The sequence below is a fragment of the Ostrea edulis genome, chromosome 3 (assembly GCF_947568905.1).
Source record: "Ostrea edulis chromosome 3, xbOstEdul1.1, whole genome shotgun sequence".
Lineage (NCBI taxonomy): Eukaryota > Metazoa > Mollusca > Bivalvia > Ostreida > Ostreidae > Ostrea > Ostrea edulis.
Window position 1 is genome coordinate 94,882,369 of NC_079166.1, and position 23,463 is coordinate 94,905,831.

General features: G+C 34.2%; 1 protein-coding gene across 2 annotated transcripts in view; it reads right to left on the reverse strand.

The window, feature by feature from the left end:
* The window catches only part of LOC125676813 (uncharacterized), a 116,376-nt gene that overhangs the window by 65,002 nt on the left and 27,911 nt on the right, over positions 1 to 23,463 (reverse strand). For both annotated transcript variants that reach the window (XM_056159463.1, XM_056159462.1), the window contains exons 11-12: positions 19,050 to 19,076; positions 16,700 to 16,723 (exon numbers count right to left, since the gene is read on the reverse strand). In XM_056159463.1, the coding sequence (XP_056015438.1) occupies positions 16,700 to 16,723; positions 19,050 to 19,076 (51 nt within the window). The remainder of the gene's footprint in view (positions 1 to 16,699; positions 16,724 to 19,049; positions 19,077 to 23,463) is intronic.

Here is a 23,463-nt window from a genome sequence, read left to right on the forward strand (position 1 = left end):
TAATTTACTTACACCTAACTATATGTTCATTTATACTTCTCAATATCTACTTGTATTTTTGTGACCATTACCTTTAATCATAGTTTATATATCTATATATTTGTATGACATGTTCCAGTGATCTGGTTTTGAGTGAATAAATGAATTGAAATTGCAATAATACACATTAAACAGATATATCTTAGAAATAAACAACTCTGAGAAACTAACTACTGAAGATTCTTAAATGGCTACGAGAGTTACAATCTCTACAAATTGTTCGACTAAAGAGCAAAAGCAAAAACTCACATAATTCGATTTTATATACAGTCTACTCCGGATATAATGAAATTCAGGAGACCGACCTGAATTGTTCATTATATCCAAAGTTTAATATATCCAATGCTGAACTACACAAGTATTGCTACTGGGGGATTTATTTTAACTTCAATATAGCAGATAGTTCAATATAAGCGACTCCAATATAAGTGGAGTGGACTGTAATAGGATGAAAATTGGAAATCGAGGCCTCTTAAATATGCCGCATTAAACATTAGTTTGTTTGATGTTGAAAGCCAGACCAACGATTTGTCAGTATGATAAACTATGACAAATAATACAATTTGAGAATATCCTCAAATCATATACAGAATCAAACGGAAGACCTCGTTGTTTACAACAATATCGTGTCTAGTTACTATTATTATTGTTATTATTATTATCATAGTAGTGTACAACGCCTTTCAAATTCAATTTTTGAAATACATGTACATAGTGAATTTTATTAGCTTCGAATTCATTGATTCATCAGATTTCGTATGGCATTGTCCACGAATGTCAGTCACTGAGCATATATCAAACAACAACGAGTGGTATGGGGAAACCGCAAAATGAAACGTACACCAGTACAGCACATTGAAACGTACACTAGTACAGCACAATGAAACATACACCGGTACAGCACAGTGGAACATACACCAGTACAGCACAATGAAACATACGATACAACACAATGAAACATACACCGGTACAACACAATGAAACAGACACCAGTACAACATAATGAAACATACACCAGTACAACACAATGAAACATACATCAGTACAACACAATGAAACATACATCAGTACAACACAATGAAACATACACCAGTACAACACAATGAAACATACACCAGTACAACATGATGAAAAATACACCAGTACATCACAATGAAACATACACCAGTACAACACAATGAAAAATACACCAGTACAACACAATGAAACATACACCAGTACAACACAATGAAACATACACCAGTACAACACAATGACACATATACACCAGTACAACACAATGAAACATACACCAGTACAGCACATTGAAACATACACCAGTACAACACAATGACACATACACCAATACAACACAATGAAACATACATCAGTACAGCACAATGAAACATACACCAGTACAACACAATGAAACATACACCAGTACAACACAATGAAACATACATCAGTACAACACAATGAAATATACACCGGTACAACACAATGAAACATACATCAGTACAACACAATGAAACATACATCACTACAACACAATGAGACATACACCAGTACAAAACAATGAAACATACACCAGTACAACAGAATGAAACACATACCAGTACAACACAATGAAACATACACCAGTACAACACAATGAAACATACACCAGTACAACACATTGAAACATACACCAGTACAGCACAGTGAAACATACACCGGTAGAACACAATGAATCATACACCAGTACAACACAATGGAATATACACCAGTACAACACAATGAAACACACACCAGTACAACACAATGAAACATACACCAGTACAGCACATTGAAACATACACCAGTACAGCACAATGAAACATACACCAGTACAGCACAGTGAAACATACACCAGTACAGCACAGTGAAACATACACCAGTACAGCACAATAAAACATACACCAGTACAACACAATGAAACATACACCAGTACAACACAATGAAACATATACACCAGTACAACACAATGAAACATACACCAGTACAACACAATGAAACATACACCAGTACAGCACAATGAAACATACACCAGTACAACACAATGAATCATGCACCAGTACAGCAAAATGAAACATACACCAGTACAGCACTGTGAAACATACACCGGTACAATACAATGAATCATGCACCAGTACAACACAATGAAACATATACCGGTACAGCACAATGAAATATACACCAGTATAGTACAATGAAACATACACCACTACAGCACAGTGAAACATACACCGGTACAACACAATGAAACATACAGCAGTACAGCACAATGAAACATACACCAGTACATCACAATGAAACATACACCAGTACAACACAATGGAACATACATCGGTACAAGACAATGAAACATACATCAGTACGTCACAATGAAACATACACCAGTACAACACAATGGAACATACACCAGTACAACACAATGAAATATACACCGGTACAACACAATGAAACATACACCAGTATATCACAATGAAACATACACCGGTACAACACAATGAAACATACACCAGTACATCACAATGAAACATACACCAGTACAACACAATTAAACATACACCAGTACAACACAATGAAACATACACCGGTACAACACACTGAAACATACACCGGTACAACACAATGAAACATACACCAGTAGACACAATGAAACATACACCCGTACAACACAATGCAACATACTCCAGTACAACACAATGAAACATACATCAGCACAACACAATGAAACATTCACCAGTACAACACAATGAAACATACACCAGTACAACACAATGAAACATACACCAGTACAACATGATGAAAAATACACCAGTACATCACAATGAAACATACACCAGTACAACACAATGAAACATACACCAGTACAACACAATGAAACATACACCAGTACAACACAATGAAACATACACCAGTACAGTACAATGAAACATGCATCAGTACAGCACAATGAAACATACACCAATACAACACAATGAAACATACATCAGTACAAAACAATGAAACATACACCAGTACAACAGAATGAAACACATACCAGTACAACACAATGAAACATACACCAGTACAACACAATGAAACATACACCAGTACAACACATTGAAACATACACCAGTACAGCACAGTGAAACATACACCGGTAGAACACAATGAATCATACACCAGTACAACACAATGGAATATACACCAGTACAACACAATGAAACATACACCAGTACAACACAATGAAACATACACCAGTACAGCACATTGAAACATACACCAGTACAGCACAATGAAACATACACCAGTACAGCACAGTGAAACATACACCAGTACAGCACAGTGAAACATACACCAGTACAGCACAATAAAACATACACCAGTACAACACAATGAAACATACACCAGTACAACACAATGAAACATATACACCAGTACAACACAATGAAACATACACCAGTACAACACAATGAAACATACACCAGTACAGCACAATGAAACATACACCAGTACAACACAATGAATCATGCACCAGTACAGCAAAATGAAACATACACCAGTACAGCACTGTGAAACATACACCGGTACAATACAATGAATCATGCACCAGTACAACACAATGAAACATATACCGGTACAGCACAATGAAATATACACCAGTATAGTACAATGAAACATACACCACTACAGCACAGTGAAACATACACCGGTACAACACAATGAAACATACAGCAGTACAGCACAATGAAACATACACCAGTACATCACAATGAAACATACACCAGTACAACACAATGGAACATACATCGGTACAAGACAATGAAACATACATCAGTACGTCACAATGAAACATACACCAGTACAACACAATGGAACATACACCAGTACAACACAATGAAATATACACCGGTACAACACAATGAAACATACACCAGTATATCACAATGAAACATACACCGGTACAACACAATGAAACATACACCAGTACATCACAATGAAACATACACCAGTACAACACAATTAAACATACACCAGTACAACACAATGAAACATACACCGGTACAACACACTGAAACATACACCGGTACAACACACTGAAACATACACCGGTACAACACAATGAAACATACACCAGTACAGCACAATGAAACATACACCAGTACAACACAATGAATCATGCACCAGTACAGCAAAATGAAACATACACCAGTACAGCACAGTGAAACATGCACCAGTACAGCACAATGAAACATACACCAGTACAACACAATGAAACATACACCAGTATATCACAATGAAACATACATCAGCACAACACAATGAAACATTCACCAGTATATCACAATGAAACATACACCGGTACAACACAATGAAACATACACCAGTACATCACAATGAAACATACACCAGTACAACACACTGAAACATACACCGGTACAACACAATGAAACATACACCAGTACAGCACAATGAAACATACACCAGTACAACACAATGAAACATTCACCAGTACAACACAATGAAACATACACCAGTATATCACAATGAAACATACATCAGCACAACACAATGAAACATACACCAGTATATCACAATGAAACATACACCGGTACAACACAATGAAACATACACCAGTACATCACAATGAAACATACACCAGTACAACACACTGAAACATACACCGGTACAACACAATGAAACATACACCAGTACAGCACAATGAAACATACACCAGTACAACACAATGAAACATACACCAGTATATCACAATGAAACATACATCAGCACAACACAATGAAACATTCACCAGTACAACACAATGAAACATACACCAGTACAACACAATGAAACATACACCAGTACAACATGATGAAAAATACACCAGTACATCACAATGAAACATACACCAGTACAACACAATGAAACATACACCAGTACAACACAATGAAACATACACCAGTACAACACAATGAAACATACACCAGTACAGTACAATGAAACATGCATCAGTACAGCACAATGAAACATACACCAATACAACACAATGAAACATACATCAGTACAACACAATGAAACATACACCAGTACAACACAATGAAACAGACACCAGTACAACATAATGAAACATACATCAGTACAACACAATGAAACATACATCAGTACAACACAATGAAACATACACCAGTACAGCACAGTGAAACATACCCCAGTACAACACAATGAAACATACACCAATACAACACAGTGAAACATACATCAGTACAACACAATGACACATACACCAGTACAACACAATGAAACATACACCAGTACAACACAATGAAACATACACCAGTACAGCACAATGAAACATACATCAGTACAGCACAATGAAACATACACCAGTACAACACAATGAAACATACATCAGTACAGCACAATGAAACATACACGAGTACAATACAATGAAATATACACCAGTACAACACAATGAAACATACACCGGTACAACACAATGAAACATACACCGGTACAACACAATGAAACATACACCAGTAGACACAATGAAACATACACCCGTACAACACAATGCAACATACTCCAGTACAACACAATGAAACATACATCAGCACAACACAATGAAACATTCACCAGTACAACACAATGAAACATACACCAGTACAACATGATGAAACATACACCAGTACATCACAAAGAAACATACACCAGTACAACACAATGAAACATACACCGGTACAACACAATGAAACATACACCGGTACAACACAATGAAACATACACCAGTACATCACAATGAAACATACACCAGTACAACACAATGAAACATACATCAGTACATCACAATGAAACATACACCAGTACAACACAATGAAACATACACCAGTACAACACAATGAAACATACATCAGTACAACACAATGAAACAGACACCAGTACAACATAATGAAACATACATCAGTACAGCACAGTGAAACATACAACTGTACATCACTATGAAACATACATCAGTACAACACAATGAAACATACACCAGTACAACACAATGAAACATACACCAGTACAGCACAATGAAACATACACCAGTACAACACAATGAAACATACACCAGTACAGCACAGTGAAACATACACTGGTAGAACACAATGAATCATACACCAGTACAACACAATGGAATATACACCAGTACAACATGATGAAACATACACCAGTACAAAACAATGAAACATACACCAGTACAACAGAATGAAACACATACCAGTACAACACAATGAAACATACACCAGTACAACACAATGAAACATACACCAGTACAACACAATGAAACATACACCAGTACAGCACAGTGAAACATACACTGGTAGAACACAATGAATCATACACCAGTACAACACAATGGAATATACACCAGTACAACATGATGAAAAATACACCAGTACATCACAATGAAACATACACCAGTACAACACAATGAAACATACATCAGTACAACACAATGAAACATACACCGGTACAGCACAGTGAAACATACACCAGTACAGCACAGTGAAACATACACCAGTACAGCACAGTGAAACATACACCAGTACAACACAATGAAACATACACCAGTACAGCACAATGAAACATACACCAGTACAGCACAGTGAAACATACACCAGTACAGCACAGTGAAACATACACCAGTACAGCACAGTGAAACATACACCGGTACAACACAATGAATCATGCACCAGTACAACACAATGAAACATATACCGGTACAGCACAATGAAATATACACCAGTATAGTACAATGAAACATACACCACTACAGCACAGTGAAACATACACCGGTACAACACAATGAAACATACAGCAGTACAGCACAATGAAACATACACCAGTACATCACAATGAAACATACACCAGTACAGCAAAATGAAACATACACCGGTAGAACACAATGAAACATGCACCAGTACAACACAATGAAACATACACCAGTACATCACAGTGAAACATACACCGGTACACCCTACACCTTTAATGTAGCAATGTCATCCATTTGCTCAAAAACAAAACTCAAAGTTTCATCCCATCGATTTTAAAGCAAATTGTTCAATATACGTAATATGAAATGTATTCTTGTTACTAATGGTGACACACGCCTTGTTACGTAACGCGAATATCGTTATCCATATACATTGAATGCTATACAAAGAAAAACTTCATAAGATCACAGGAAATTCGTGCTCTTCCAAATAGCTAACATCAGTCGATTTAATATTTTTGTTGTTGAACATCTCTCTAATGCATGTCAACTATGTCTTGCATACCCTAAAGTCCAGAAAAACTCCAAATAAGTCCTTTTAGAAAATACCATTACTGGTACCCAGTGAAGGTATTCTTTTTGAAATATTTAAATCAACTTATTTAGGTTATTCGCGGAGGGGGAAGGGGGTCCTGAGCTCAAGCACCTATGGATAGGATTACATGTATATGATGATGTTATATTTGCCGGGATCCCGAGCTGCGATTTCTCCTGCTATACTGGCTAAACTCGACGTGTGTGTGATGGTTTTCAATCTAAGCGTAATTTGTGCAAGAATTTAATGCGAAACATTATTTACTATTTTCATTTTGATGTTGATATGATGTAAGAACGAATACAGATTACATTTTCAGCCATTTACTATTTTTCGACATAAAATTGATTGATCGTGTGTTATAAAAGAATGTGTATACAAAGCTGCGCTCTATAATTCCTGGAAAGACAATACTGTAAAAGATCAATATTTATCTACGTGCTACCAGAACTGAAAAATTGTTCCACGTTTGATGTTACAAGATAAAAAACAGTGACTAATCTCATTAAATACTGAAAATAGCCATAACTTTCATAGATAGAGATTCCGAAGCGTACTACTACACTATGGGACAAAGAACGAACGCTCAATGATTTGGAAACGAACATTTTTGTTTTGGGAACAGACGCTGAAAGGTTTGAACGGAACGGTTTTCTGCTAGAACAGAGCGTTTTTTTATCGGGGATGGATTAACGCTTTGAGATTGGGAACGAACGGTTTATCAAGGAAAACGTAACGCTTTGGTTCAATTTGAGAAAGACCTTGGTTTTAGATTTTTCATTTTGAATAATTTTTGGTTCTTTTCATTCATGCATAAACATTGCGGGAAAGAGAGAAATTGCTAACCGAGATAAAAAGAAAAGGAAATTTAATTTTTGAAATGGATGGAAGGGGGATGGAATGACATGTATAATGGAATAACAACGTGTTTTGAAGTTCTAACGAGATAGAAATAGAGTTTATCATTTTGTTTCGTGGATTTATCAGAATAAAGAGAATCTAAAATTTCTGTAAGTGCACATGCCCGATACCTGTTGAATAGATGTCCCTTTGTTTTTTTTTTGCAAGTGTGTCATGTGGATTACATGTTATGCATATGGCATGTACCTGTATTTTGCAAGAATTGATATAAATAATACATTTTATGTTCTTTGCTTATTCCTTTCTATCAGTATGTAATTGGCAAATTATTTCTCCGCAGAAACTGCAAATACTTACAAGTATGCAAGAACAGTTTTCTTGCCATTTTATCTAAATCATCTAAACTTTCAGAATGTTTCATTGGTATATAATAAATATTTTGTAATTTTGAGCAAAGCATAATGTTTTAAAATGTAATTTTATTTATTTCTCATTTCCTTTAAATTACTATTGGAGATGAGCACTGGTCGAGTCCACCTAGAAAAATCACTCAGGTGTGACAATCACATTTGGGGTATATACTGGAAGAGTAAATTAGGCTACCTGAGAGAAATATGGCGGATAAGATGAGAAATGTGTACGTATTTATTAATTCATGTCAGCTTTAAGTAGGGATATCAAGGAAGTCAATGTCACCTGAGACGGGGATCTATAGTGTGGACTCCGTGCCCAGTCTCCCGTAAACTATGTTTGTAGCAGACTGTAATGGTTACACCTTGTTAATAAGGCCGCTGTGAGATAGGTTCGATGAGTTCATCATTATAGTCACATAAACTATTTGTAGTACAAGTGATTGATGCATATGTCTGTGCTGTGTATGTTGATGAGAACAACTCACCCACTGCTGACCTGTGTACCTGTGTGTACCTGTAGTCCTGTACTACATGTACTGTGCCGTGTGATATTGTGTTAAACTTGTGATAGGAAGCGAGAACAGAATATAAAACATTAGTACATGTATAGTAATTATTAGTGAATTGGTAGAACAATATGTTTGTGACAATGTATGTGACTGATGAAACAAAACTCTTAGCAGAAAGTCACTCTATCATCTATGGTGAGTCAAATTAAAACAATGAAAGTGATCTGATACTGGGATCGATTCATTCTCTCCTAATCCAAATGAACACAAAACTTTCAAACATTGAATTAGAAAATGAATCATTGGAGAGTAGGTTGACCGCAATTGAAAAAAGATTTGAAATCACTGAATGACATTCAATGATTCCTTAATTCATTGAAATCACACGTGAGTAGACTGGATGAAGATGTGATAGGAGCCAAGAGTGATCTCCGGAATCTTGAATCTAACATGAGCGCACTTGGAAACGTGTTAGATTCAGTTAAATAAGCAACAAAGGCGAACAGAACAATGATAAGTAATAACAGAAAAAGCTTAGATCAGTGCATCCAGTCACAGAGACTCACGGACAGCAAGATAACAGAAGAGCTGGAAAGGATGAAAGAGACTGAGGAAAAAATGCAAAGTTCTGTGACAGATCTCAAGGTCCGATCGATGAGGGACAACCTAGTATTGTCCGGAATCCCAGAACAGAGAGGAGAGGATACTAAGGCGCTCCTACAGGGTTTTATCCAAAGAAAATACAAATTAGATTATGAAATCGCATTCGAGCGCGTCCATAGGATTGGAAGGTTGAGTGAATTCAATGAGCATCCGCGAAATATTGCAGCTAGATTTACATATTTCAAGGACAGGGAATTTATTAGGACTTGTGCAGTGCAAAAACTAGTCGGATCAAAAGTTTGGGTAAATGAACAATTCCCCCCGGAAATTGAAGAAAGAAGGAAAAAACTATACCCGGTCATGTGCCAAGCTAAGGAGGACAAAAAACGCACAAAATTGGTCCGGGATATTCGATAAATAGAGGGAAAGGTGTATACGCCACCAGCTGAATCCGCCCCGGTACAAACGAAAAAAGTACCCGTAGTCAGTACCTCCGTAAAGAAAACACCACAAGCGCTATCTAGGAATACGAAGCGACAAAGAGTTGGATCCACCCCGGAATCAACGAAATAGGAACACGCTGGAGCGGACAGTCGAATCCGTTGTGACAATGATATTGTCAGCGAAATGTATAATAATTCACGGGACGAGCGAGGTGCACTATGTGATGCTATAAACTTGACTGTAATAAATGTATGTGGTTTAATGACACTATGTAAATATCCAGAGTTTCTCGACTTTGTAAATAAGCTTGATATTCTTGGTTTTGTTGAAACTAATACTGATAATTTAGACACACCTGTTTTACCTGGTTATGTTTTGAAAATGAAAATAGAACAAATGTAGGGAAAAGAAAGTCTGTGATATTGTGTTATGTTACAAGGAAGAATTGTCAGATTTAATTCAAATTATAGACAGCGAAAGCAACTACGTACTTTGGTGTAAAATTGATAAACAAATGTCAGGAAAAAGCCAGACATGTTACTTGGCATCGTTTATATCCCGCCTGAAGGTTCTAAGTTCTGTAAGGATGACCCATACAGTGAGATTGAACAAGAGTTTCTAAAATTTGATAATTGTAATAATTATGCATGTCTAATGGGCGATTTTAATCCCCGTGTTGCGAGTGAAAATGATTACATTTTGGAAGATATTTTCGATGATCGGAATGATATTGATTTTGATGATGATTTATTTACTTTAGAAATGCTTGGTATTGTGAGACAACGAGTAAGTTCAGATACATTCAAAAACAATTTTGGTAATTTGCTTTTAGATTTTTGTAAAGGTAATAGGCTATATATTTGCAATGGAAGATTCGGTCAAGAATCTGATGCGTTAACAGATAAAAACTATAGTGTTGTTGATTACTGCATTGTAAGTGCCTCTGTACTCCAGGATTTGTTGTCCTTCAAAATATTAAATTTTTATAACCTGTTGTCAGATGTACATTGTCTGCTATAGTTGAATTTAAAATGCTGATTGTTACAAAATGGAGAGACCACTCAACCATGTCACGGACACAATGCTATCAAAGTAAAAAAAAGTTGGATAATGCCAAGGTTCATTTATTTGTTAAAAACTGTCAGTGACGCAAATGTAAGTGAATTGTTGATTGGTTTAGAAAATGTTGTTTGTACGTCATGTGATACTGATATTGTAAGTAATGCTACAAATGATATTGGTAATGTTATGTTAGATGCAGCAACAGCCACTTTTGGAACTTATTTGGAATCGTAAATTTGCAAGGAAAGAAAGTAAACCTTGGTTTGATAACGAGTGTAAGCAAGCAAGAAAATTGTTTAAATCAGCTGATAGGAAACATAAGAAGTTTAGAACAGAAGATGTGAAGATGGATAAGCTTGTTAGGGGAAAAGTATACAAAAAACTTATGAATGCTGGCATTGAGAAACTTGACAGGGAAGTATGTAGTAAAAAAAATAATAAAAACAACAAACCCGAGGGAATATTGGAAGATTATTAATACTGGTACAAAACGTAGGAATTGAGGTATAGATATTGATGCTCTGTTTGACTTGTTTAGGGAATTGAATCAAAGGGAACAACCCGAAGATGAACATTTTGTTGCAAATTTATCAGATGTTATTCTTGATGGTGTAAGTGAAATATTGAATATGCCAATATGCGATGACGAAATAATAAAGGCTATTAAGGTTTTAAAATGTAATAAGGTTTGTGCAGAGGATCAAATTGTGAATGAGTATATTAAGCACTCTGCCAGTAAACTTCTGAATGTTTATGTCCGGTTTTAAACATTGCTTTTAACACAGGTATTTTACCTGATACCTGGCTTAAGGGCAATATAATATCTTCAGGAGATCCAAAACACTACAGGCCTATCACTATTGTTAGCTGAATGGATATATTGTTTACTTCTATATTAAACACTAGGTTGTCAAATTATTCCAGTGAAGTGACCATGATATATGAAAATCAAGCTGGTTTTAGAAAAGGATATTCTACTATAGACCATATCTTTGTACTCAAGGTATTAATTGACTACTTTATGTGTAATAGAAAAAAGAAACTTTTGTGTGCTTTCGTTGATTTTGAGAAAGCTTTTGATAAGGTTTGGAGAGATGGCCTGTGATATAAGATGCTAATGAATAATATTACAGGGAAAATGTACACCTTAATCCATAATATGCATCAAGGCATTAAGTCACGAATTGTTCATGATAATAAATTTTCAGATTACTTTATGTGTAATAACGGCCTTCGTGAAGGCGAAAATGTATCGCCATTTTTATTTTCTTTGTATTTGAATGATGTGGAGGAATTTTTTGCACTGAATAATGTCTCCGGTTTAGAAAACTTCAGTAATGATGTTAGTGATACACTGGGCATTTATTTCAAACTTTTTATTCTGTTATACGCTGATGATACAGTGTTGATTTCGGAGACTCATGATAGATTACAAACACTTCTAAATATTTTTAGTGAGTATTGTAACATATGGAATCTAAAAGTAAACGCTGGAAAGACAAAAGTAGTTGTATTTTCAAAAGGAAGGCTACCAAATCATAATTTCAATTATGATTCCCATGATGTAGAGGTAGGTGATGAATTGTTGTATCTAGGTGTAATTTTAAATAAAAACGGCGGTTTTGTAAGCACTATTGAGAAAAATGCACAGAAAGGATTAAAGGCTGTTTATGAGATTTTAAAGAAGGGAAGATTACATAAACTATCGGTAAGCTGTCAGTACGGTCTTTATTGTAGCATTGTAAAGCCGATCTTTTTGTATGAGTGTGAAGTTTGGGGCACTGGTAATCATGAATGTTTAGAAAGGGTTCATTAAAAGTTTTGCAAATTATTATTGAATTTAAAACGTTACACACCAAGTTATATGATATATGGTGAATTGGGAGCGTATCCACTTTATGTTGATGTACAATCAAAGATCCTCAGTTATTGGTGCAAGGTTGCTTTTGCAGGATAATAAATTTTCAAATATTATGTACACATTTTGTTAATGCAAATTCACACAATATTCTTGCTTTTCTAAGTGGATGCTTCATGTGAGAAAATATCTAAATAATTTAGATTTCGGTAATATGTGGGATTCGAATGGAGGTTTTACTTTTGAATGGTTCAAACATACTATAAAGCAACCAATCTGTGACCAGTGTGCACAAATATGGTATAGTAATGCATTTAATTCATATAAAGGACTTTTCTATCGTATAATAAAAGAAAATTAATGTTTTGAAAAATGCCTTGATATACTTGATCCATCTGACAGAATTGCTTTGTGTAGATTTCGTACATGTAATAATCGATTACCTATTGAAGTTGGCAGATGGCACGGCGTAGAAAGATCCCAAAGAAAATGTACCTTATGTAATGACAATGAAATTGGTGATGAACACCATTATTTGTTTAAATGTAGTAGATTTGCTAGAATTAGAAATCACTGTATTAAATGGAGAAAAATGTCGCCACCAAATGTATTAACAACAAAATCTATTTTTAATACTGACAATATTGTCACGTTAAGTAAATTCATAAAAGCTATCCATCATAATCTGTCCCCTCTATAATGACTTTGTTTATATTGATGCAGTTTGTACATATCTATATATTGTGAACACATCATATTGTATATTTGTATTGTATATTGTATTGTATTGTATATATGTATTTTTTTTCAATACGGTTGTACTATTGGTAAGGAGAATAACGAATCGAATTTGATTTTGTACATCTTACTCTAGCAAATCTTAGTGTATCAATCACTTCATATCATGACACCACACCTGTTGACATTCTAACAAGCAAATAATTCATTTTAGATTTCCAACGTTTTGACCAAAACTTGACACATTCATATTAGTCTTAAGAGTTATCTGTACTTAAGGGGGGAAGAACCATCGTCATAATGGCGGTAATTGCGGTGGAACTGATTTACTCATGTAACAAATAGCTTAGGAACCCGCAAACAGAACTCTTCTTTTCATGAAGGTAAATTTGTTTGAGTTCTTTTCAACGCTTTATTAAAGGGGAGGTATTTGACGGACATAGGAGCGCTACAATAACTTGTTCATGAACAAAGCGAGATCGTTAGAAACGCAGAAAAAACATGAAGTACCATAGGCCTAGTGCTAAGTGTCTTTAACATGCCAACGCTTGCCGTGACACGGAAACTCCACTTTTAAGGTCATATCCTAAAGACCCGTGCCTCTCGCTTCTAAATGCCGAGTATTTGGTGAAGGTATAATATATATCGAACTATCAAAAGTTTACATCTTATGTTTGACGAGGCCATGGCATCAGAAGGGTTCGAACACACGACCTTTAAGTTACAAAGCGAGCGCTCTACCACTGAGCTACGGCGACCGTTCAAGAAACGAAAGTAAGTTCACATGATTCTATAATGCCGTGTATTTCAAGCAAACCTTTCATTATATGTAGAATAAACTAATGGTTATCACCAATTCATCACCAATACCATTACTTAATCAATTAGATTTTTAAAATATAGTAACATATACGTATCACGTGTAAGGAAACGATTAAATATAATGCTACAACCACGTGTATATCTGTCACCTTATCCTTATTATTGAGAGTACTAGCATATAAAATAGTTATTTCGATTTTGAAAGATATATTTTGTACATCATGTATACGAATTTCTGTTCTGTTTATGTTTATTTTTATTCAAGTTAATGGCATAACATAATAATAATAATAATATCCTTTATTTATACAGGATTGCACAATTAGTTGTATAAACTAGTTTACATCTAAATCGGGTAAATAGTAATGCTGTAAAATAGAATATTGCAGTCACTAAAAAAGTCCAGTAAGTAATATGTGCTTTATTTTGTTTTAAATATCTGTTGCCTGCATATATTTTTCTATTTCCTCATATTATTTTAAAAATATTTAGCCTACTGTTATAGCCTGTTATGTTGACAATATTATAACCCTTAACAGCACATGCATTTCATGTTACTGCTTTGCTCATATGCAAATGTATGCATAAATTAACCCAGGTGTATAACATCCTGTACAAAAAAGTTTATTCTTACAATAACACTGTACATTTTCTTCATGTATCGTTACTCACTTATCTGAGAAAGATTTCATGGCTTTTGGACGAAAATATAATATGCAAATTGTATAATTTTCTGACATAACTACCAGGTTATTTGGATCTTGCTATTTTAGGAAAGATAACTCTTCCACACAGAATTTCAAAACCAATGTTGTTGTTAAAGTTTTTTTTATATATGGCTGTATAGAAACTTTTTTTCAATTTCACCTTTTCATATCATTACTATACATGTGCATTTTCTATTTACAAAAAACCACCAGTTTTTAAGAAATTGAATTTTGATGTTAAAAAACCCTTTTCCTGAAATTAAAAAAAAAACTATGATGACTAAAAATGTTGTTTTGTTGTATGGTAATTCAAACACCATAAACAGGAATATCTCAAAAGAAAAAAATGAGGAGTTCTGGAGTTAAATTTTCCTTAAAATATGAATAAAAATGTGTGAAAAATAACCCCCCCCCCAAAAAAAACAAAAAAAAACTTGTGATCTGGGGTTATTAAAGAGATTTCTATAAATATAAGGGACATTGGTACAGGACAGATCACCGGATGTATCATTCCACCTTAAAGTAGATCTTACAATTCTATATTGTGTTTCAATATCCCTTATTAACATTAACAAAAACAAAATCCACACTGGATGAACTTCTTTTCATCAAAAGTAACATTGTCGTTCTTCGTGTATTTATTGATCGTTTTATTGGTTTTAAAATGGATAACGCATGTTCACATGTTTTCTTCTTCAGTGAGTTGATTTCAGTTTACAGGTTTGGTGAAAGTAAATTCGGCTTTTACCCCAAAATGAAAATATACTCTGTCGTGTCGTGATCGTGATGAAATTGTAATTTGTCTGGAAACCTTCATGAATTTGAACTGGAGAAATGTCCACCCTCGTAAAATATTAAAATATTGTGACGAATCAAGAGTGGAATTCGTCTTTCATTTCGACCCAGCGCCATGTTGACGTATAATGAAGGACTGACGCTCGACTCCTAAGTGACCATGTGGAAATCAACGATTTGAGGAAACGGACGGTTTTAGACGAGAACGGAACGCTTTGAGTTGGAAACGGCATGCTGAACAGTTTGATGGGAAGTGTTCTTATCGGGAACAGAACGGTTCTTATCGGTAACGGAACGGTTCTTATCGGGAACAGAACGGTTCAAATGGTGCAGTAGTACGCTTCAGGGTCTGTAAATTATGTAAAATTATAATAGACATGCTCCTATTTTGAAATAAAAAATACTTCGTTTTCTTAAAGGCTTGATTATTTTGAAATGTATGAGGTGCAGAAAGGTTGCAGTCATATATAATCTGTATTACTAATTCTTATGAATTGATTTGAAATAATCTTACCCCACTCAGGAAGCAGTTCTATCTCTACAAATAAAAAGGATAAGAACTAAATTCATAAAATGAAACAAAGGCAACTTGATTAGTATCATATGCATGTAGTATACATGATTGGAAGGAAGGAGTTTCTAAGGAATTTGTAAGGAATTTGTAAGCGAACAACATTAAGGTTCTTTTATTGTAAAATAGAATTATTCTAAAATATGCACGTAACATGTTACGTTCCATGATTTTTGTATGAATGAAATTAAAATTAAAAATTCTCGAAAATGAGTTTCCTATATTATCATTAGATATACATGTACAGGAGTTGCCTATACTTTTGTTCCACGAAACATTTTCCACTAAATATATTTTATACAAAATAACAATTTTTCAAATGGTAGGTGTGACTTTATTTTTTACAATAAATCAAGCAAAAACGGAGAGGTTTTTATCGGGAAAGGAAAGCCTTGTGATTGGCAACGAACGGTTTATCAACTAAAATGTCGCTTTGGTCCGAGATAAAAAGAACGGTTTCACCTTGATGTTAGATTTTTCATTTCAGTTCGGTTCTTTTCAATCATGCATAAACATTGCGAGAAAGAGAGAAATTGCTTACCGAAATAAAAAAGTAAATTTAATCAAAATTATGAATATCTTAAAATGGATGGAAGGGGATGTAAGTGAATTAATGTATATATTTATACATGCCTTAAATTCCGCATGGGGATATTTATATAAATATATAATGTAATCAATAGAAAACAACTACCTACGTAAGAAAGATCAAATTACATCATTTTAGGTCCGGGATTTCATTATTACAATGTCATCCCCTTTAACTAAATTTTTCGATTACATGTACTTAATTAACTCACAAGTAAATTTAAAGAGGAATGAAGTTTGTGCATACATATGTATATCTTTTTTTTTTTAATCAAGGGTTCATCACAGTACAAATGTATAGTTCAGTGTATACAGCGCCTTAAACTGTTTGAAATTATTACTATAAAAAGGTATGCACATTTAGAATATATTTATCCAAAATGAATAGATAGAACAAATGTACATGTTATCCAAATTAATGGCAATTAAGAATTTTAATTTGAAAATCGTTAGTAATAATGATTTTTAATGAAAAGAACTGGTTATTTTGCGGTTAAATCCGGTAGGGAAAAACCAGCACTATTTCGATACCATGGTGGCTTACCATATTGATTCACGTATACGTAATGGTACCCATTCGGTACAGTGGACACGTACATGAAAAAAGACTTTGAAGACACCAAACCTTAAATAGCGATATCAAGGAAGTCAATGTCACCAGAGACGGGGACCAGTAGTGTGGACTCCTTGTCCGATCTCCCATAGACTAGTACATGTACATCTTACTGTAGCAAATCTTAGTGTCTCAATAAACGTCATACATCATGACACCACACCTGTTGAAATCCTAACAAGCAAGTCGTTCATTTTAAATTTCCAACATTTTCACCAAAATTTGTCACATTCATATTAGTCTAAGAGTTATCCGTACTTAAAGTAGATCTTACAATTTAACATTCTGTTTTGATATCCCCTATCAAGAACAACAAAAAAGGAAATCCACACTGTATTAACTTCTTTTCATCATCAGTAACATTAATGTTCTTCATTAATTCATCGTTTTATTGGTTTTAAGAAGAAGTATCCATGTTCACATAATTTCTTCTTCAGTTAATTGATTTCAATTCACAATTTTGGTGAAAGTAAATTCGGCTTTTACCCCAAAATGAAAATATGCTCTGTCGTGATCGTGATGAACTGATAATTTGTCTGTAAACTTTAGGAATTTGAACTGGAGAAATTTCAACCTTTATACTATTTCAAATCTTTTTGACGAATCAAGAGCGATATTCTTCTTTCATTTCGACCAAGCGCCATGTTGACCTACAATGAAGGACTGACGCGTGAGTTCCAAATGATGACGCGGGAACGAACAGTTTGGAAGAATGAACGCTTTGAGGAAACGGACTATTCTAGACGAATATGGAATGTAGGAAACGGCACACTGAACGTTTTGAAGGAAGATGTTTTTATCGGGACTATAACGGTTCTTATCGGTAACGGAACGGTTCTTATCGGTAACGGAACGGTTCTTATCGGGAACAGAACGGTTATTATCGGTAACAGAACGGTTCAAATGGTACAGTAGTACGCTTCAAGGTCTGTAAATTATGTAAAATTATAGTAGACATGCTCGTATTTTGAAATAAAAAATACTTCGTTTTCTTAAAAGCTTAATTATTTTGAAATGTATGAGGTGCAGAAAGGTTGCAATCATATATAGTCTGTATTACTAATTCTTATGAATGATTTGAGATAATCTTACTCCGCTTATCCAGCTCTTTTTCTTTCTCTACAAAGAAAAAAAAATACAAGAATTAAATTCATAAAGCAGCGCAATAAAATAAAACAAATGCGAATGCATTAGTATCATATACATAATGGTTATTAGCTTCAAAATAAGGATGTATATTTAATTGCTGTACAGTGATAAAATTTAGAAATTCATTTCAAAATTAAGGATTATCTCCCTTGTGCATAGCTCTTATCCTTAGATGAATTTCACTCCACGTTTTTGGCACTTTAGTTTTCCCTAAAACAGCTCTTAGGGCCTACAAGTTTGTTATTTCGGATTCAACATTTTCGGTTGAGCATCACTGAAAAGACATTATTTGTCGAAATGCGCATCTGGTGCATCAAAATTCGTACCGTATAAGTTTTACATGTAGTATATGTGATTGAAAAGAAGGAATTTTTAAGCGATCAATATTAATGTTCTTTGATTGTTAAATAGAATTATTCTAAAATATGCATGTAACGTATTACGTTCCATGATTTTTGTATCCATGAAAGTAAAATTAAAAATTCTCGAAAATGAAAGTTTCCATTATTATCATCAGATATACATGTGCAGTAGATGCGCATCAATTTGTTCCATGAAACATTTTTCACTAATATTTCATACAAAACAGAAATTTTTCAAATAATAGGTGTGACTTTATTTGTCATAATAAATTATGTAAGAACGGGACGATTTTTATCGGGAAAGGAACGCCTTGAGATTGGGAACGAACGGTTTATCAACGAAACTTATGCTGTCGTCGAAGATAACGAATTTGCATTTCAGATACTTTTGGTACTTTTCATTTATACATAAACATTGTGGGAAAGTGCGAAATTACTAACCGAAATAAAAAAGAAAAGTTAATCAAAATTATGAATATCTTAAAAGGGATGGAAGGGGAATGGAAGTGAATTAATGTAGACATCTATTTGTGCCTTAAATTCCGCATTGGGATATTTATATAAATATGTAATTTGATCAATTGAAAACAACTTCCCACTAAAGACAAAAATATCAAATTACGTCATTTTAGGTCCGATTTCAATAGTACAATGTTCACACCTTTAACTAAAATCCTATGACTTTTTTTTCGATTAAATGTACTTAAGGACAACAGACCTAATTCGAACTTTTGCACTTCTGCGCAGAAAGCCGCGCATATTGCTATTTACAGTCTCCGTGCATTGTGACGTCGTTGCAATTGTTTCATCACATTATGAACATACGAACTGAACTTGAGACTGAATATTTCTTTCATTATACAAGTAATACATCTTATTTTAATCCATTTCAATAAAGTCGATTTACAGAATTTCCGTAACTTTTGTAACTGTGAATCCGTGACTTTAAAAAATCTGTCCGCGGTTCTTCCGTAATTGTTCGTGTTTTTACAACCTCCCGCGCATATGCCATGAATCAAACTGTCATAGGTATGCACAACGAAGGAAAAAAAATGTAGACTCTTTTGTTATTAGAATTTTACTTCTGAATATAGTTTATATCATGAATATTCTTATTAATATTAATTACTGTTTTACTCTATAAACAATTAACGATTTACGGCATGCACCAGAAGCGTATTACTCAAAAACCGACGATAATTTCTATTTACAACCAACTGCGGAAAAGAGGGTAGAATTATATTTTGAAATCTTTCGACCATTCATTAAAACGACACAGAAAAAAATGACTAAATCTGTATCAATCAAGAACAACCGAAGAACAGAGGCAGGGCCGGGGGGTAGTTATGTCTCTCTCGGCTGACAATTAACACGCTATCGCCCCTACCCATTGGATAGATATTTTCCGATAACAAAGCAAATCATTCCGTCATAATGTTGGGAACAGCTGCTATAGTTGTGACGTTGAATACGCCGCTGGGCTTTGTATTTGACGTCACAATGCCGAATTGCGCGGAAAACCGATGAATAGTTTGAAGACTATCACCCTAGCGCAGATCTTAGCACAGAACCGATCACACGGCAGAGATACATATACATGTTTTTAGCGAAAATAGTTGGTTTATCGTCATCTTTTGATATAGAGAAAATATATTCAGGTAGAGTAATGCTAAATAGTTACTCATGTCTGAGATTGCAATTGCGAATCAACATGTACATCGTATTACATAAACATGTATATGAATAAATTTAGGCCTACATTCAATACAAGTACAAGAAATGTCAGGATTCCTTTATTAAAATAAATTTATGCTACTCTAAAGCTTAACTTATAAAAATGTTTCAGGGAATAAAAATCCATTTTGTTTCTGAGAGTGTTCATCAGAAAAATCTTATAAATGATGATGACACTTGAAGTGCATGTTAGATCCTATCTTGAAACTGTCCGATAAGTCATGTACTTGGTTTTTTATCAATATAAAATATGTATGTTTTATTCAAACATTTGAACTTTTAAATTTATTTAGAAATGTTAAAGATTATGAAAATGAAAACAAAATATGCACATTACATATACACTATATACAAATCCGTTGTCTTAAGCTGCATATCGAGCTCTACATCGGATTTATTGAATTTGTGACAGTTCATACATTACATATTTCGACACCACCCCTGGAATATTATGCAATGACTCAGTCTTTACATATGATTGTTGAAATTTTTCCTAATCCATATGATTATTTAGTATAAAGGAAAAGTATGAAACTACAAGTAGAAAACCTATCCATTTCTTATTTAATGACATTTTCCTTGAAATTGTTCTTTGACATGCTCCACTGAAAAAGAATTGTCGATGACCCATACTTTTTTTCTTACAATTAGTAAGCTTATTGTCTTTTTAAAATCATTCTTTAATTTGGATTGAAACTCTATTGTAGAATTTTTTTTAATTTAATTTTTATATTGCAGATTGGAAATTTCCCTATATTTCCTTTACAAATACGATTACTTCATAGCCAACTTTTGAAACGCCCCCCGCTGAAAATCAAATACGATTTTCATTTCTTTTTTTCATTGATTTTAACTCATTAATGCATGCTTTGCCTTATATCAAAATTTGAATAAAATCTCTACTGTAGAAACGAATTAGGTCCGTCACCCTTAACGCACGGGTAATTTTAAAGAGGAATACAGTTTGTGCATTCACATGTATATTTTTTTATGAATTTTTAATCAAGAGTTTCTTGAACAAAATGTATATTTCAATGTATACAGCGCCTTATACAGTTTGAAATTATTACCATGTGAATATTTAGAATACATTTATCCAAAATAGATAGATCAATACATGTACATGTAATTTAAATGAATGGTAATTAAAACAATTAATTTGAAAATCGTTAGTAATAATGATTTTTAATAAAAGGAACTGGTTATTTTGCAATTAAATCCGATAGAGGAAAACCAGCACTCTTTCGATACCATGGTGGCTTATCATGTTGATTCAAGGTATACGTAATGGTACCCATTCTGTAAAGTGTACACGTACATGAAAAAAACTTTGAAGACACCAAACCTTAAATAGCGATATCAAGGAAGCCAATGTCACCCGAGACGGGAACCTATAATGTGGACTCCTTGTCCGTTCTCTCATAGACTAGTACATGTACATTTTACTCTAGCAACTCTTAGTGTCTCAATAACTTCATATCATGACACCACACCTGTTGAAATCCTAACAAGCAAGTCGTTCATTTTAAATTTCCAACACTTTCATCAAAACTTGTTATATTCATATTAGTCTAAGAGTTATCCGTACTTAACGTAAATCTTACGATTTAACAATCTGTTTCGATATCCCCTATCAAGAACAACAAAAAGGGAATCCACGCTGCATTGACTTCTTTTCATCGTCAGTAACATTAACGTTCTTCATTGATTTATCGTTTTATTGGTTTTAAGAAAAGAATGACCATGTTCAAATAGTTTCTTCTTCAGTTACTTGATTTCAATTCACAATTTTGGTGAAAGAAAATTCGGATTTTGCCCCAAAATGAAAATATGTTCTGTCGTGTCGTGATCGTGATGAACTGGTTTGTCTGTAAATGTTTATTAATTTGAAGTGGAGAAATGTCCACCCTTGTACAATTTTAAAATATCGTGATGAATCAAGAGTGATATTCTTCTTTCATTTCGACCCAGCGCCATGTTGACTTATAATGAAGGAGTGACGCTAGACTTCCAAATGAATACGCGGAAATAAGCGTTTTGAGGAAATGAACGATTTGAGGAAACGGAAGGTTTTAGACGAGAACGGAACGCTTTGGGTTGGAAACGGCACGCTGAACGGTTTGAAGGGAAGTGTTTTATCGGGAACAGAACGGTTCTTATCGGTAACGGAACGGTTCTTATCGGGAACAGAACGGTTCTTATCGGTAACAGAACGGCTCTTATCGGTAACAGAACGGTTCAAATGGTACATTAGTACGCTT